This window comes from Morchella sextelata (genome assembly GCF_020137385.1).
Source record: "Morchella sextelata strain SCLS chromosome Unknown scls_8, whole genome shotgun sequence".
NCBI lineage: Eukaryota > Fungi > Ascomycota > Pezizomycetes > Pezizales > Morchellaceae > Morchella > Morchella sextelata.
In genome coordinates this window covers 813218-831226 of record NW_025408623.1, presented here as the reverse complement: position 1 = coordinate 831226, position 18009 = coordinate 813218, and the positions used below count along the sequence as shown (strand labels likewise).

General features: G+C 48.3%; 4 protein-coding genes across 4 annotated transcripts; 1 reads left to right on the top strand and 3 right to left on the bottom strand.

The window, feature by feature from the left end:
• Positions 1-46: 46 nt before the first annotated feature.
• Positions 47-834, bottom strand: H6S33_012435 (uncharacterized protein; the record flags this gene model as incomplete). Its single annotated transcript, XM_044843785.1, has 5 exons — positions 47-143; positions 207-309; positions 451-508; positions 718-758; positions 828-834. 5 exons carry the CDS (start codon positions 832-834, stop codon positions 47-49), a joined length of 306 nt encoding a protein of 101 aa, XP_044695084.1.
• Positions 835-6373: 5539 nt separating this feature from the next.
• Positions 6374-9878, top strand: H6S33_012434 (uncharacterized protein; the record flags this gene model as incomplete). The annotated part of the gene is made up of 6 exons (XM_044843784.1): positions 6374-7354; positions 7631-7784; positions 7838-8681; positions 8739-9215; positions 9268-9341; positions 9397-9878. 6 exons carry the CDS (start codon positions 6374-6376, stop codon positions 9876-9878), a joined length of 3012 nt encoding a protein of 1003 aa, XP_044695083.1.
• Positions 9879-12231: 2353 nt separating this feature from the next.
• H6S33_012433 (uncharacterized protein) lies at positions 12232-12410 on the bottom strand (the record flags this gene model as incomplete). Its single annotated transcript, XM_044843783.1, has 1 exon — positions 12232-12410. A coding segment is annotated over one exon (179 nt), but the record flags the coding sequence as incomplete, so codon positions are not given.
• A 2817-nt stretch (positions 12411-15227) lies between these two features.
• Positions 15228-17612, bottom strand: H6S33_012432 (uncharacterized protein; the record flags this gene model as incomplete). The annotated part of the gene is made up of 1 exon (XM_044843782.1): positions 15228-17612. One exon carries the CDS (start codon positions 17610-17612, stop codon positions 15228-15230), a length of 2385 nt encoding a protein of 794 aa, XP_044695081.1.
• Between the last annotated feature and the right edge of the window lie 397 nt (positions 17613-18009).

Here is an 18009-nt window from a genome sequence, read left to right as displayed (position 1 = left end):
ACGGGTGAGATCTCCACACCCCCTACTCGGAGTCGGGGCCTGCATATCATATGGTCCTGTAGTAGAGCCAGAGTAGAGTAGCACGGTGATCCCGGATCGCCATCACATCATAACTACCCATAACGGCTGATTGGCCGCGAACCCTAATTTCTTTACTGAATAGGTAATAATATGTAATAATATTACAACTGAATATCATGACCCACATGCAATTTGTTATTGCCGATCCCCTCCCAACATAGACCAGTGGACCAGTAGCAACCAGGTTTCTAGAAGCTCTATGCGCTGTGTTACGGGTGACGGATGATACTTTAACTTCGTCAGTGTTGTTAGTAATATTATTGCTGTTAATTGTTGATCGGAAAGTAAGAAGGCCGGAGTAGGCATCATGCGCGGTCACTCGTGTCTTGGCGACCTGCGGCTGTGAAGCTTAAGAGGGGATGTACATACTTCTTGGCGGGGCAACTTCAAGGGTCTCGGTAATCTGGTCTGCTAGTGCTGAGCCCTGCTGAGCCAGTGGGCAGTGGGCAGTAGGCCGAGATCGACATCATTGACCCAGTGCATTGGCAGATGCATGGATGTATTGCAGACGTAGAGGCTTATAATTAGATGATATCGGGGAGAACTGCGTATCTCGTTCCATCCAATCCTGTAGGGAGACTCAATAGGTGATGGGATGGATGATTCTATTACGAAGGAGGATGAAAGCCTGTCTACGTACGCATACATGTCTAGGTGACACGTCTCGTTAGGCTCGACTGTGGACACCGTTACTAAGACCACCTTACACATCCCATCGACCGCTATGAATATCTGGTGCCTACTACCTGTCATGATCCCTAGTTATGTATAGTCTCGTACTATTCCCTACGAGCAGCTCGCTGCTCACCGACCCCATGCCTATTGCTGGGTTGTTTCAGCTGAAAAGTATCTTGAACACCGGTTGGTTGAGCCGGGGTATCTATTATTTTCGTATTCATCCAGTTTCTGGCATTGCAGGAAACGTGTAGATTTCCCGGCCAGCTAACATACATACATGTATCCATGATACGATATGTAATCCGCCAACCACGATTAGTCCCGTTCTACCGTTACAGCCATCCTGCCTACGGTAACCTTCTGGTAGGGATGGATACGAGACTACAGCCATCCATTCGCACCGCCCATCTGTACGCGTACGAACATCTGTAATGGCCGTACGTCCACAGCCAAAGATGCATCCAGAACACATACAACAGCCATAATGGTGGCAACTGACTAGCTCCCCACATAGCACCCAAAGTCATACTACCTTCCACCGCCCTGTGCGCGGTCTGACAAGACGAACGTTATCAGTTACACCGCTGGCTAGGACAGTTGAGCGAATTCGATGCAGATGGCCTGATGGAACCATGATTGGCGGGATGGGCCAGAACACAGGACGCCGAAGGCAGGCCGAGCCCGAGTCCGAGGAGAACTGTGTTGAGCACAACCACCAAACGATCCCTCGCGATACGAAACATTGAGCTATTATCCACCAAGAAAGCAGGATCTAGACCAAAAGTTTAATCCACCAGCAAAGCAATCTGCACTACCCCACTACCACCATCACCCCCAAGGTGCAAAGCCCGGACAAGACAAGTGCAAGTGCAAGTGCAGGAAACAAAATAAACAATAACTAATCCCAGACGTGCCAGAGTAAGATCTGCCCCAATCATAACAGCGGATCGGCCGCTTAATGATGGTCGGGAGCTCCGGTTCTGTGTTTCAGCTCACTCTAGCCAGGCCTTGTTATGGATGAAGGTTGAGTTGAGCCTCTATTCGCTAATCATCAGCCAGCACAGGATAGGCTCTGTAGATCCGGGATGTCTGGGTCCGAACAAAGTACTCGACGACTGAGCTGGATTCCTACTCTACTCGTGAGGGTTGGTACGGCAATGGATACCTGCATAAATTACACGCACGTAACAATATAACCAGATCTCACGGCCTTCTCCATCGGGATTGCACGTTGGAGGCCCACCATACTATATCCCACCACCATCACCAGAAATTGAAACCCAACACTGGAGAAATATAAAGAAAATGGCACTTACAAATACATCTGAGCCGTCGCCGGTCTTGGCCTTACACAGGTCGGTCCCGTTTTCGCTGCAATCAATACATGTAATTAATTATTCTTCCTCCCTTCCTTCTCCTCTTCCTTGTATTTCTTCCCTTCTCCCCCTTCTCCCCCTTCTCTGGTTGGAAGACACATTCCCGACATCTCAGGCTCCCAGTCGTGCAGTACAACGTCATACAATATCACTCGTCCCACCACCCACCCAGGAGAAGGGGAAAGGCTCGCTTGGGGAAGCTTAAGCCAGCTGCATACATTCGTGGTGACATCTGTCGATCGATGCGGTTTATGCACAAACCCGTCTACCCCCCTACCTCGGCTCCTGAGCACTCTCACAGCGAGGCACACCTGATGACACCCCCACCTCCCCCCCCCCAACCCCCACCCCTTCCTCCATGAATTATTCAAATGGCGGGATAGCCAGTAGATAGTTTAAATACTACAGAATAGGGTAATATAAAACTCACCGTCTCGGTCTCCAGGTGTGGCGGTGTGGAGTTGGGCTGGATCCGAATGTCGTCATGCATTAAAGAAAATGGCAAATCACCGTTTCAATGCAACCCTCCTGGGGATAAATTCCCGCGTGGGAAGATGGACGTGATGATCCATCTGCGCACCGTTTTTTCCACCTATCTCTGGGGCACGATTAAATTAGGTTGTAGTACGGCGATTGGATTCTTTTTGTTTTTCGGAGAAATTCTCGGGTCCGCCTTAATTGAGTATGCAATTCTACTTGGATCCTGGGCGCAGATTATTACACCAGATCAAGTGTGTCGACTAGTCTCGGGAATCTAGTGGCGCAAGAAATTTTATGTATCTCCCACAGCAAGGGATCCCGTGCCGCGTACTTGGGGGGTATTGTTTATTCTTTTTTGCAAAAAGAGATACTGCCAGGGTGTCTAGAAAAAGGGAGGTTGAACATGCACAAGTCATGTACCTACCTAGTCTATTCTATTTTTTTCCATCAGTTATCATTCAGCCATATAAGTACTAGAGATTAGAATACCTACATGTAACACAGTAGATGAAAGGACTCACCAGCTAGGCAGGCGAGTCAAATCACGCGCCATCCACACCACACGCGCGAAACCCTGTGACGGATAGATATCTATACCCCATCCCAAGGAGGAGAGGAGGAGAGGGAGTATTGGCCAGTACCCACCCGTATGTACTTGAAACCGAAAATCGAGAAACATGCTGCCGCTATATAATTGGTTAGCATGCTGACAGATTGTATATGGGTGGTATATATAGAATCACCCCAGATGGACCTATGTGTAACTGGAAGTTAGTCAGTCAGTCAGCTGCCTCAGCCAGTCAAAACAGAACCTGAGCTGAGTGTGTACATGTAGGTTATTCATCTCGTGGGATGAACTGAACAGTGCGGATCACGATCAGCGAGATGGAACCAAAGAATAGCGGATGTTTTCAAATCATATGAATCAGTAAACAAAGTGTAGAAATTATCAGACTCGGATTGATTAATTGATTATGACGAGAAAAGGAAGGAGAAACAACCAGACAACACAATGAGACCAGAATACGAAGTCATTAGGAAACACGCTTTCGCAACAACACACCATGCACCATGGCATACTATACCTGCCGCCATTCTGAAAAGACACCTTTGCCTATATACCTACCTTCCCAGTACCGCAGCTAGTCCGTGTGTGCGTACAGAGCAGAGCATGATAAGAACCGTACCCTGGTGAGAATATGACTTTGCTACCCCGGGCGCAACATCGAGTCCTGTAGTGCGTAGTTATAAGACAGCATGCCTCCAACCCCGCAAATAAACGACTTCTGCCTGTGTGCAACCGAGCCAATATGCTCGACTATCTCCATGTAGGAATTGCGCGCCGAGAGGTACTGTTTGGTTTGACAAACCCGTGCTGCTGGGTCGCGTCCGGGTTAAACCCCACATAATATTTTAGACTTTTCCCGGCGTTCCGAATTCCGTAGGGGTAGGTACATATATGTAAGTACATGGACTTAAGTACTTCTGCGGCGTAATCATGAAGTACATATCTCATCCTACTAAAGTCAAGTAAAGTACACAGAGAGTAGGGAGGATTTAAGACACGGCTACTTAGATTAAGCATAGATTGGGCGGGGGGAGAGGTCAAGAAATCAAGTAGAGTACCGAAAGTTAGTGCAAAACTGCGGGCTGCTGGGTGGTCGAGTGATCGGTTATGAATGACTCGGCACAAAAGGGGGGATGTATCTCTTAATTCCTTTAGCGCGCCCAACATCTCGAATAAGTAGATCTGCATACAGGGTGAAGAGAGGGTAACCTGGAAAAGTCACCGAACAATGGTGTGTCTCTTACCATCCTGGCAAAATTGCAGTGTCAGTAGTAACTGCAGACCATGTACCCAGCTGTGGTAAATGAGCGGAGGAGAACGCCAGAAGTACTCGCAGTAGCTCCAACAATTGAATTTAGGAAATGATCTTTGTCCCGTAACTCCCCAGGAGGCTGAAATTTGGTAATTTCGTCTATGATGTGACTTGGCCACTACATACATCATTGTTTTGATGTTGCAAAATCTCGGACATGTCTCAACAAAAATTCCGCGCAGGTGTCGGCAGAGTGTCAAACATCAGGGGAGTGAGATTCGAATGGTAGAGTAGAAAATCGAACCGTTCCCTCCTTCCCCATGCTTAGGGTGTGTCGAAAAAAGATACATCAATTCGGCCTTTGCCGGAAAGGAGGGTTCGTATTCCTTTTTTTGAATAATTTTCCTCCGGAATCTTTTTTCTTCCCCTTCTCCTTCCCACGATGTAGGAGTAACCAACCATAGCATGCTATGATGACGAGTTCGGACCGAACCGTCTATTTTTACCAAGATGTAAGTGCAGGGATCCTAGCTGGTAGTGTGTGGTACAAAGTGCCCACTAGAGAACTCTGGGCATTCTTTCTAGGCCTGATTCTTCTACGAGACATGCTGCTCCAGTAGATTTTGGTTATTTTTTTTGCTTCGGGGCTTCAGGCTCCACCGTTTATTGGAGGACTGTGCATGCAGCATGCAGCATTCCGATCGGACAAGGAACGAAGCAGCAGCTGTTGCGGCTGCAGAAACATCCATCTTGGAGCGGCACGACCAGATAGGAACGATTTGAAAGGCTGCACTTGCTAGGGTCAAGGAGAGGAGCCCGTACGCCGGGATCGTAAAGCAGCGGGGTATTACGATAGGCCCAGGACAACTGAATCCGGACCACTGACGCAAGCGGGTGGTGGATCATACTGCTTTTTTGGTGCTTGGCCTAGGGTGACGCCGTGTGGCTGTCAGTTAAAGTGGTTTCTTTAGATGGCTGTGTTGAGGGTTTTGGTTCGAGTTCAACCTCTCGTTCGTTCCTGTCTCGTCTGGTCTTGCAAGGGCTTGACTAGAATAGACAGACAGTTGCATATGTCTTTCTCTTTTTCTCTGCAGTGCAGGTGCAGGTGCTTGTCTTTCTGGTCTGTGTTAGTACTCACTGGTAAGCAAGTAATCCTGCCCAGCATTGAAGCGAGAACTAGAGAGCTCGGCAGACATCTGCCAGTTCGTTCCGTCTGTCCTGTTTGTCTTGTCTGATGTCTCTCTGCAATTATTTTGGTGGTGGTGGTGGTGGTGGTGGTGGGTGGTAGACATGGTGTGTGGTGGTTCCTGGACTCCTGGCTGGCTGGTTTCTGTCCGTGTGTCTGGTAGGCTGTCTCTTGTATCTAACTTTACTTGCCCATAATTCAGGCTATCCTATCTATTTGTCTTTCAACTTTTTTTTTTGCTTCGTCCACCTTTCTTCTCCCCTCCCCCCAGTCCTCTCTACCCCCCTCCCCCTCCTCCTCCATCGAGTGCTCATCCTTCCTAAATACTCCGGGTGGCCTCTCTCATACACTCTTCTACCCCTTCCTTCCCCTTCTCTCTCCCCAAATCCTTCCGCTCTCCTCATCACCTACCACCCTGACAATCCACATTCTATGGGGCCTCTAAAATTCACTTCCCCCGTTACTAACTCTTGACCCAATTCCTGCCCCTCTCCCCGCCGTTGGATTGCAGATTAATTTCTCTCGTAGTTGCTACTCTTTCCATTCAACGACCAATATTCAATACCTTTGCTTTTTGTTGTCATTTTTGCTCATAGTACCCATTTTTGAATACCCGTTTCTGTTTACCAGAGACGCATTGCTTGTGCGTCTCGCGTTCTCCCAAGCTGTTATTTTCGTCATTGTTGTTTGTTGTCTCAGTAATTCGCGCTTCAACCGTGCTTGTGTCTCACTGTTCGTGATCAAGCCGAAGAATGTCCGCGTCTCACGATGGTGCACTCTCAGCTAGACGAAAGAGCTTTGGCTTCTTTACCCGACCGACGATGTTGCCCGAAATCGAACCAGCTTCAACATGGTCCTCGAGAGATCATGTCATAAAGCAGAGGCCGAAATCCGCATTCTTCAGTAATGGTGCTGGTGATTATCAGGAATACACCACGGTTGTATCGAGCAACCTTGGCACCCATGCCCGTCCCCGAGTTCTTACAAAGAGCCCTGCACAGCGGCCGAAATCGATGTTTGGATCCTTGAGATCCCGGGATCGGGATCCTGGCAGCCCTGTGATTGGGATGCATTTCGAATCCTCCGGCAGTTCCTCGATCGATTCCTCGCAATCAGATAACGTTCCGATCAGTCCTAGCAATAAATTCGTGGTATACTCGGGGGAGGTTATTTCTACGGGTGGCTTGTTGAGGAGAAAGAAGGAGTTTATGGTTTTGACAAATGAGGAATTGTTGAGGTACAAATCGGAGCACAAAGCGAGTGAAGCCTTTGGGATCCCGACAAGGTCTCCAACAACAGGCAGAGCTCCCTCGATAGGTTCAGTGGGGGAATTGAGCAACGAGCATTCATTAGTCACCTCAGCGATTCAAATAGTTGCGGTGTACAGATATGGTGGAGATGCGGATTTAGCATGCACAGTTCAAGTAGATCACCTAGACGATGCGAACGGAACACCCTCCTCCACGGTACTACAAGTGTCAACGCCCCAGGAAGCTCAAGGATGGTTGGAAATATTGAGACAGGTGACACATCTTGCGAGAACCGCCAAAACGCCCCCTCCATTCTCAAATTCCACGGTTGAACACATTGCTCGTCGTTTGGAGGCAGAGAAGGACTACTCACCCTCACACTTTCAGATATTCCGAGTGGTTCAACGGGCTGGTAAGATGAACGGCCATAAAGCTGGATCTTCCGAAGACCTTCAGAAAATGTATTCGACGATATGTTACCTTGTAATTGGGATCCACAAAATCCATCTAGTACCAATACCCAAAGCTTCCCCCAACAGAAGCACCACTTCTTTGTCTGCTGCCACATCCAGTTCCTACGCAATCCTTAATTTATCTGGCCTTACCATATCGGATACGGATGATTCATTTACTCTTTCATTTAGGTAAAGGTGTTATAAATCCGTCTTTGAGGCTTATGCTTATAAAAGCCTCAGATCTCCGTGTAGAGCAGCTCAAAAATTGCACTTAGCTTCGGTAGACGCATCTGACATTATTCAGGCGATCCGTCAGGCCTCGGAATACCTAAGGCCGAATTACCTCATCACGCCCTTTATAGGTCTTCCAGAATACCTGAATGAAGCAGCCTTGCCAGATATTCCCTGCACCCCCGGTGACGATTTCAATGGATTTGACCGGACATTATCTGCTTATTGTAAGCATCTACCGTTCTAAACCTTGCAAAACCTTGCTGATAGTGGTGTTTAGGTACTGCCTACGATCTCGATGCGTCGAACATTGTTTACGGCGTTCATATGGAAGTAGAAGATGCGCCGCAGTTCGTACTTTACCCACCAGCATTCTCCCGGAGACGGCAATACACGGATCTGGAATTGTTGGCTGTCATGAGATCTTTGCGATGGAATGAGTCGTTTTGCTCAATCTCCTTCAGGGGAATTAACCTCGAGACTTTGCATAAAGTACACGATATTTATGGATCCGAGTATGAGCCATTAACGGATCGTTCAAATCAACCATTGAATTTGAAGGCGACGGGTGGGAAGAGGAGTTCGCTGTTGATACATGAGCTCAGGGCCTTGGCGCTTTACAGTGGAAAGTTGAGACTACTAGACTTTTACGAGTGTATGAAAAGGAAACCGCGTGTTGGGGAGGGTGCCGGGGGTTCTACAACCCAGAACGGATGTGGTATCTTGGAGGCCATCATGCCATTGTGCAGGAGGGGTTTGACAAATGTTGACTGGTTTGATCTCACGGGTATTGAGTTGGTTGAATCAGATCTTGACTGGCTAGTGGATGCAGCTGCCTCTAAACTTGCACATTTTCGTGGATTTGAGCTCGCACGATGCGGTTTGACTGAGAGATTTCTGACGCTGTTTATGAACTCTTTAATCACACATGAGAACACCCTGGAATCCTTGGACCTGAGCGGAAATCCTGGGCGGATTCATGCTCCGAGCTTCAATAACATCATGTCCCATTTTCCTTTCTTGCGCAGATTGAACTTATCAAGGCTTTTAAGGACCGCTGGTGACGACGCTCTCCTTACAGCGGAGACATTATTGAGATGGAGATTGGAAGATTTGGATTTAAGGCATGTGATCGCTGCTTTCGGGTGGTTATATAAAGTCTATTACTAACTTTATAGCAGTGAAACAAAACTCAACAATGAGACAATAGATGCTGTTTCGGCCTACCTGGCCAGCCCACAATCAGATTCCCTTCATCATCTGACGCTCACTCAATGCGGCCTAACATCCAAAGATATTGCTATATTCATGCATTCTATGTCTCGATCTCCTGGGAAACCTAGAAATCTTCATCTTTATATTGGGCAAAATCAAGTTGCTATACAACATGACAAGCTTCTTGAATGTATCAGAAATGGCATTACACCAACCCATTTAACAATGAGGATGGTTGATTATCCCAAGGAAGATATGTTTAGGGAATTGATGGATGCATTGAGGGTCAATAAAACAATTTCATTTCTGGATCTGTCCAAAGTCTCCTTGCCCTACGAGGCAGGCCAGGAAACCTGTAACGCCATGGGAGAGATGTTTGCCAAGAACACATCATTAAAGGAATTGGCACTTTCAGGGGAGCAAGGTGTTCTCGAGAGCGCCAGGTATGTATTTGATAATCCACATACCACCCACAAATTACTGATTATGGACTAGATTGGGGGCAGGCTTGAATAAGCCACTTGGGCGCTTGGCAGAGAATAAAACCTTGGAGATTCTAAGGATTGAATGTAAGCTCCCTACCTCCACCAAGAATCGGATTACGATATTAATACTCGAATGAAGTACAATCATTAGGAACTCCTGGGGCGATGGAGTTGGCTTCAATGTTGACCAAAAATACAGCCCTTCGGGAACTTTACTGCGAAATGAACGAGATTCACCTCCAAGGCTTTAGCGCCATTGTCAATGCATTGGAGAAGAACAAAACTTTACTTTACTTCCCCCGAATGGAGCGCGATAGGGCTGAACACGTCAAGTGCCTCAAGGACAAGCTTTTCCAGCCAACTGATGCCGAAAAATCGAAGAAGGAGCTCAAAATGAAGAGCAGCTTGGGTTTGAGAAGGATGAGCAAATCGGAAAAGAAGAAGGTATCATTTGCCGATGATTCATCGGAGGTCGGGGCGGAGCAAAACCTTACCCTTCTTGAGGAGAAGTGGGAGAGTGAGACTCAAAGAATGCAATTCCTCCTCGCAAGGAATCTGGAATTGCATCATTCAAAGCTGGTTCAAAAACGTCTACATGCCCCACTTGGTTCTCAGCTTTGAACCTTGTGCCTATTAGACGAGGCAGTCTTTGAAACTTTCTTGTTTATATTTTTCATACGGGATGGTGTTTTTTGTTGTTTTATGTTTGGCATTTTTAATTGGTTTGGAGAGAAAAATTATCGTATTTGCTGGTCCTGGTTTTTACTGTCCTTTTCGGTTGATTTGTTTGGGTTGTTTGGGCATACCATGAGGAGTTTTATTGTTTTTTATTTTTAACGCACACATGAGATATCTCATTCTCAATCGAGGGAGGTTTGTTTTCCTGTCGCCCCAAGTCGGGGCTTGGAGGGATATTAATTGAATGTTAATTGGTGGGGGAGTTATAATCTTTTATTTTCCTATGTATTTGGGGGGGGTTAATGACGGTCTGGCGAAGATACTTGGGCGGAAAATGGTCATGGATTGGGCAATTGGCGCTGAATGTTGATAGCGGGAGGTGGTTTGGAAGGGTGGAGAGGGCGGGGATTCATTTGCTAGTTTTTACAGTGTAATTTCTCCTATGTATATTACCGCGGATACCCTGTTTACGCTGGTATAATCCGATATCAAAGATTTCCTTTTGCGGGTTTTGCATGGGCCTTGGAATTTAACGAGGCATGTACCTACCTGTAGGCAATTATTTGACGGGCTCATTTGTAACTTTGACCTTTCCAACAACCCTCTGCTACGAAAACACCCGGTGCTGTTTGATTATTTACATGCACAAATACATCATCGGCCAGTCAGTTCGGCGACCTTACTGGATGGCCGCCCTGGGCGGATCTACAGTTGGTAAGATGAGACTCTTCTCTAGCCTCCCCACGTGTGCGCGGGACCATCGCTGTCGCTTAATTAACAGCGCCAGTCAGTCAGGCACACAAATCCACCGTTATTTGCTATTTAATCGAATTTGGCGAAAGCGTTTTCTCCCGCCCGTGTTTTTGATCTAGCGGTAGTGCAAATAAAACGAAAAAAAACCCACGATAATAATTATAACAATAATCGTTGCTTGGTGATTTGGAACGCTGGACAAGGGTTTCCTACCGTTTATGTGGTCGAAATGCCTATCCGCCAATGAGAGCGTTTCAACGACCAACACGTAACGGATCTTTCGTCCGATGCCAGTAATGAAAAGAAGGACCTTTCCCGGAAAAAGAAGGTGCGGGGCGCTACATAATCTACCAGTCTATGCTTCCCCAAAAACCTGATTTCGTCATCATCGAAAGGCGCGGCCGACGAGTGATTCTTTGTGTTTGTTGCGCGCTTTTGTGGTGGATTGATGTGTGTGGCTCTCCTTCGATTGTAATCATGATGTATCACTCGTCCTGTGCACCCCCACCAGCCCCCCCATTGCCCCACTTTGCTGCACGGTTTCCCCGCTGTTGAACTGTTATCCTCGGCATGGCCATGACCTGATATTTACTTTACTCCTCTACAGGCTGCTCCAGGGACTACGTCGCACCCGGTAACGCGTCATGTGTAGCTTACATGTAGATCCCGGAGTGGCCGCTTTTCGGGCCGTTTCATGTCCGTATGTTGATCCCTTTGGTTTTCCCCGGTCTTCTTGCCGTTGCCGGGTATATGGGGTTGTTGCTCTAGGGTCGGGAGAAAGGACACTACAGCGTGCAGAACCTGGGGCCGAGACTACTACGCTGCTTTACTCGTATGTACCTGTCACATATGTGCATAGAGTACTCTACTCTAGAGCAGGTAGGGTAGAGTAGAGCACATAGAGGTACATAAACTTGGTAGAGTAGGTACTTCATGTAGTGTTGAGAACTCTCATGCACGGTCTGTCATGTAGGAAATATGGCTCGAGCACCCGGCCGGGACTCTGTGGCGGCAGCATTGATGGGTCTGCGATTATGTTGTCATCACATCATCCATTGGACCGATCGTTGCTTCCTCCCTGGAGTAAAGGGCTTCCTTGTAGCTAGGTTGGGTTTGAAATGAATTTGTTGCCAGCTGAGATGGCTGTAGACTAACTTGTAGTATTTGCATGTCGTTGTCACAAACCAGGTACAGTGGAGTATATCACATAACGTTGTTGATATGGAACCAGGTACTATCCGAAAATAAACGTTCCATGTATTTTGGGGGTATTTAGGCGATTTCGTGGATAGTGTTTCGCCCTTTTAACGGTAAGTAAATGTTTGAGAGGTGGTTACACAGGTGATTCAAGCTTTATATACTTCCCTGCGATATAGGTAGCTATATCAAACTCCCCCTTGCTATGTTATATATCTCTAGAAACTTGATCCGCGGTTTGAAACACCAAACCTGTTTGATGGTAACTCAGTGGACCAGGGCCTGGTCCTGTCCATTGCGGATTCAAACCGGTTTCAACTGTTCGAAATCAAGAATATGTACCTACATGGAGTAGCCTACGGTACTTTTGGTGTTTCTAGCCTGTGAGGATTCAGCCACCCCTGACCAGAGCTGATAGTGGTAATAGATAGGGCTGTGCGAGAAAGCTTGGTATTCCCCGCTATTCGTGGAGGCTGCAGGTGGAAACGTTTCCCGCCCCGAGTATCGACTGGAGCATGACAGCATAATTTGGTAAAGATCTGCTGAATAGTACAGTGCATAGGTTCTTCCTCGCCGGTGACTCCATTCGGCGGTTCCGTCAACGTCAAGGCTTGACAATTGATATGGAGAGTGCCGGTTCGTGAAGTGTCTAGGACATTGAGGGCTATCGATATTACTACCTACTAAGTTACGTGTTCTCTCTACATTATATACTTTGCCACTTATCGATATATCGGCCTACAATAGAACAGCAAGAACGGAAGCCGCCAGGCCCCGCCCCAACAAGTACCAACTTCAACTTTTACTGCATCCTATGACAAATAGTGAAATTTACTGATAATAATCCGGATAGGAGCTATGAAATTCTAGGCTCCGTGGTACTAGGCCGAGCTGCCATGTTTGATCTAGAATATCAGATCTATAATTTGGTCAGTGGTTGAAATCTACGTCCATCACTCACTATCTAATATAAAGCGGGGATAATACATGTAGGCATGGTGCGCCCAGTCTTCAAGGTGACACGCCGCATATGGAAGTAGAACAATCGTAGCTGCAATCTGACTCCAAAGGCCAATAAGAGGGCCCATTTCTAGCCAGCTTGGTGCCTCACTGCCACGGCTCAGGCAGGTTTGCTTTTTGAGGGGTATAAATGGGTATAATACTGTTCCACTCCGTTCACTCTTGGCGCTTTTTACATACAAAAACAGCCAATTTCAATCCCTTATAACTTCATAACCATGATAGATATCAAAAATCTGTCAAGACAATCTCTTCTTCACCACTATTTCTAGCCTTTCTCTTGACAGATTTTTGATATCTATTGGTGGCGAAGTTATAAGGGATTGAAATTTTGTTACCTTTAAGATCGGGGGCACCATACTTATAGTTATTGTCTATGACTCTATACGTATATGTGAAATTGACGTATATAGAAGTTGAAAGATAAGAAATTGTTACACACAGACTTGGAACTCATGATGGATGTATCTTTAAGTTACTTTATAGCAGGTAATATGCCATGGCCAAGACTTGTCACTTCTCTGACGTTTAAACCGACCAATCGCTTACTTTCAAGATAAACCAACTGATCGCAAGAAAGCTCCCAATCACTGGAATGCAATGCAGATAATCTGGCGATCCTGATTAGCATAAAGGTAAGGTTTGTTACCTAAGTACGTCTACGTTCATATAACCTGCGCGTATGAGATATTCGGCCGCCAACAAAATGGAAAAAAAAAGGTAGAGCAAGCAGCAGCTCGCCGCATTTTCGAGTCTTTGGAGTACGCTAATGCGCCGAAAACTTCGCCTTATCCTGGTCAATCACTTCCTAGATAGGCCACGCTAGTACATGAAAGAGTTTAGCAGCTAGATATTTACGAAAAAAAAAAGGCTGTGAAGAATTTAATGCCAAGGGGCCGTGGTTTAGTGGTATAATGCTTCTTTAGCATAGAAGCGGTCCGGGGTTCGATTCCCCGCAGCTCCATCTCTTTTTGCTCATGTTCATGTTTTGTGGTGAGACCGTGGGCATTACCACTCCGTTTCCCTGCTCAGCACTGAGTTCCATGACAACCGAGACTTGGGGTCATCTATCCATCTATCACGCGAGTAATTTACTACATCGGCGGCCTCACCAGAGAACTAACGGCGCCAAAGCCATATGGTACCACAAATAAGTGTCCCCACACTTTAGCAATCATTCCCTTAAGCCTGAGGAATCGAATGACAGTCAGTACTATATCAGATATGAGATTTTTAGTTATCTTTTTGGGAGCGTGGGAATACATGTACATATATTACCAGGTGCACATATATATGACGAGGGTGCAGCACTTCACATATCCAGCAAATTGACTCAGCCCACAAAGACCCCGGTACCTATTCCTGCGAGTTTAAACTACTAAATGCTGAGGGAGACATAGTAGGCCTTCTGAAACATTTTGTGATTGGACGAGTGATTTTCCATGATCCACAGTTTGAAACTAGCAATCCAAACCACCCTCTCAACTGGCTAGCCTTCCCCATCCAATTCCTGAGTTGGTCTACTCCATACCTTGTCTTTGAAATTCAAACAGTCAATACCCAGTGTGTAATTCACTATACAGTACCGCCGCGGCCTTCGCAGTCTACTATGCACTGGATTATTGCAATGTACCGGAGAACATACACCCACACGGGTTACGAGCATACTGGGGGTAGACTATAAATTTTACTTATTAGGATAGGACCCCTCAAGGAAGGTCCATATAACTTATGTGATGGGCCTGAACCTACACTTCTGCGCTGGTGCGCCAAGGGAAGACGTTATATGGTCATGGTCACTGCAGTTAGCACCTTTAATTGTTCCTCTCGAAATGATTATCTGGGGAAGTAACTGCTCTAAGCAGTTGTATAAAGTGACTGTGGAGCCGGCCGCTATAAAGAATCAACCATCCTCTAGCGATAAACGCTTGATAGTGAGGAGCAAGTTTAGTTTTGAGATGCCATTCTCCCGAGGAAGAGTAGGGCCACATATGATGCCACGAACGCGAGGTGTAGATTGTTAGCTGAATGGTGGAGCAATATGTTCTGTTCAGCTTTCGACATATTAGCCCGAATTCCTCGCTCCCCGAGTTCTCCCTTGCTTGAATATTCTCGAGGTCATTACAGCAATTCTACCAAGCCCATCTACACGCATTATGCTAAAACAGACAAGACCTTAAGCTAAAATCGATTCCGAACCTGGCCCATATGCCCACTTATCCCCTCTTCATCTCTTGTCATTCTCCGCACCAATAGACGCGACACTAGCTAGCTACAAAGAACGCACACACATTATCTAGCCAATTAACCAGGAAAACAACGCTATTGGCCCCGTTCACCCGGATCAGAGAACACATCATCACCATAGACGTCGTCGGGGTCCGGTGACCCTTGATGTTGGTCAAGCTCCAACCCCTCGACAGCGGAAATCTCCAACGTTTCCACCTTCGAGTTCTCTTCCGCATTCTTGGCCTTCAGTGCCTCGAGCTTCTCCCTCTTCCTCTCCTTCTTCCTCGCCTTTTTGTCCATCTTCTTCTGGACCTCTTCCTCGGTGGTTAGCCTCTTTTTCTCCTGTTTCTGCTTCAAGTAACGCTCATCGCGCTCATCGACCCTCTCAACCTCCAACTGCCCTTCAGTGAGATTCTCGACCACAGGCTCCTCATATCCGAACTCGGCCAAGACCCTCCTCCCGACTTGTTCCCGGTTCTCGCTGGCTTTGTATGGGGCGGTTCTGATGAATGCCGATACGTTCCCCTGCAACCTGATTTCCTCGAGGTACCCGACCAAGTTTATCAGCACCCTATCTTCCCTGACCTCTCTCATCGTGCCCAGAAACTCCGAAACTTCGACGTGGTTATAGGGCTGCCCGACCGCTTTGGTCGGACTATCATCGAGTAGCATCGTATTCGTCTGGTCCCATTTCCCCTCCATGGGGAATGCAACCCGATACTGGCCCTCCCAGACTCTGTCCAGCCGCTTGTACACCTGCACCTTCTGGTTGAACTCGAACTTCGTCAAGCCCAAGGTATCCCTTCCCCACTCGGCCAACAACATCTGTTTCTCTGCTGGAGTGAACAAAGCCTTGAGCATCAAGCTTACATTATCCGGCCGCGCACTGCTCCATACCATCACGCTAAAATGTTTAAAGATGTAGTTTAGAAATGCCCTCAACCCCGGCCGCGGGGTGGGGTTGATGGAGCCCGATTTTGCGCGGCCGCATTTCCGGGCCAGGAGGGTGCCGTTGAGATCGAGGATAATGAGCTGCTCACGATTCGCCGTGGCGGAGGAGAGGTGTGTGGGCTGGAGGGAAATGTCGAGGTATTCTGGGGAGGGGAAGGGTATGGCTTTTCTTGTCTTCTCAAGCGGAATATGGGTATGAGGTGGGAAGTCTGAGCGAGGAGGATTCATTCTACCGCGAGCAGGAGGCCCTGTCCTGGGCTCTTGTTCCAGGCGAGCGGGAGGCACTGTCCGGGGCTCATGTTCAGGGCGAGCGGGCCGCTCGTAGTGAGGAACTTTTTTCCCGCGAGTAGCTTTAGAGCTGGGGTGAGAAGGCGGAAATGGTTTGTGTGTGTGAGGTGGTGCGGAGGTTGAGCTGTATCTCGAGTGCTTGTCAATACCCTGTCGAAAACGCGCTGATGAGAGAGGACCCCGTGGGGGGAGTGGGGTAGAAGAATATATGGGAATGTGAGGAGGAGGGGGAGGAGGAGGAGGAGGAGGATGAGGAGGGTAGCGATTTTCGGACCTGCGAGCAACTTCTTGTCGTGGAGTAGACGTGTGGTAGTCTCGCGATGATCCACGTCCCCGGAAAGTCTCGCGAGAGCTAGATCCGAAGTCTCTGGGGGCGTAAGGGGTGCTCCCAGGGTAGCTGGGCTTGGGATACGGCGGCTCTCCTCTGTAGCTTGAGCTTGGGATGGGTGGGGGGTGGGGAAAGCGGCCATCGTTTCTCCAAGAGTCGTCTCTATTAACACTAGCATATCCGGGAATGGGGGGGAGCGGAGGCGGCGGCGGTGGAAGGTTGGCTCTCCACTGGTCGTTTCTCCTGTAGTCTTGCCCTTCGTACTTGCTTGGGAGGGCTACTCCACCATCGCTGGAGACGGGGGTGTCGGGATAGCTGTATGAACCGCTCCTCGAATGGTTGCGCCCATAGTCGGGCGCGCTTGCAGTTCTGATGGGTCCGTTGAAGCTTGTGGTATGGTGAGCCCGCGATGGTGTTGCATATGTGGAGCTCCCATGGGTGGTGTAGCGTGCCGGTTCACCTCTGTCGTAGTTCCCGCCTCGGCCGCTGCCTCCACGGTAGGTGTGTCCATAGCTTGTTCCAGCGCTATTGTGATGGGGCGTCGGTTGCCTCTCCTGGTCGTTTCTGCTCCAGGCCCCGTCCAGATCCCTCCTGGTAGTTGTCCTATCCCTCGCTGGCTCGTTCCTGTCTCTGCTGTGTAGTCTGCCTTCGGACCTTCCCCTCAGCAGGGACAGCGGGGGTGGTGGTGGTGGTGGTGGTGGTGGCGGCGCCGGAGGTCTCGTGTCGGGCCGGCTCGGGGGCTGGTAGCGGTCCATTGGCCGTGATGATGATGATGGCCCTCCTCCCCTTGCTCCTCGTCGTCCCCGGAAGGTGATTTCCTCGTCCGAGGGCTGTTGTTGTTGATGTTGTTGTCGGCGGTGGTAGGGCTCCGAAGCTTTGCGCCTCGACGCCCGTGTGGACATGTGCGACATTGTAGAGATCGGTGACGGTCTAGCGTGGGGCGCGGGTAATGATGTCAGCTTCAGGCTTCTTTGTCGTTGGGAGAATAGAAGAATGAGAGGGAGAGGGAGAGAGAGAAAGTGCAGGACGGGACGTGAGGCAAGAGCCAACCAAACCAACCAACCTCAGGACCAGAGTGCCCGCAAGCAGAGACGAGAGACGCGACAACGACAAGGCCTTTGTGGTGGCTGCGGAGACCACCAGCCGGTGCAGGTACATGAAAAGCGGAAAGGGAGGAGTAGCAATAGCCGCGTGTGTGTGTGTGTGTCTGTCCGTATCTCTATCTCTATCTGTAATATATGCTCTCTATCAGATATGCTCTCTATCAGATATGCTCTCTATCAGATATGCTCTCTACCAGATATCCCT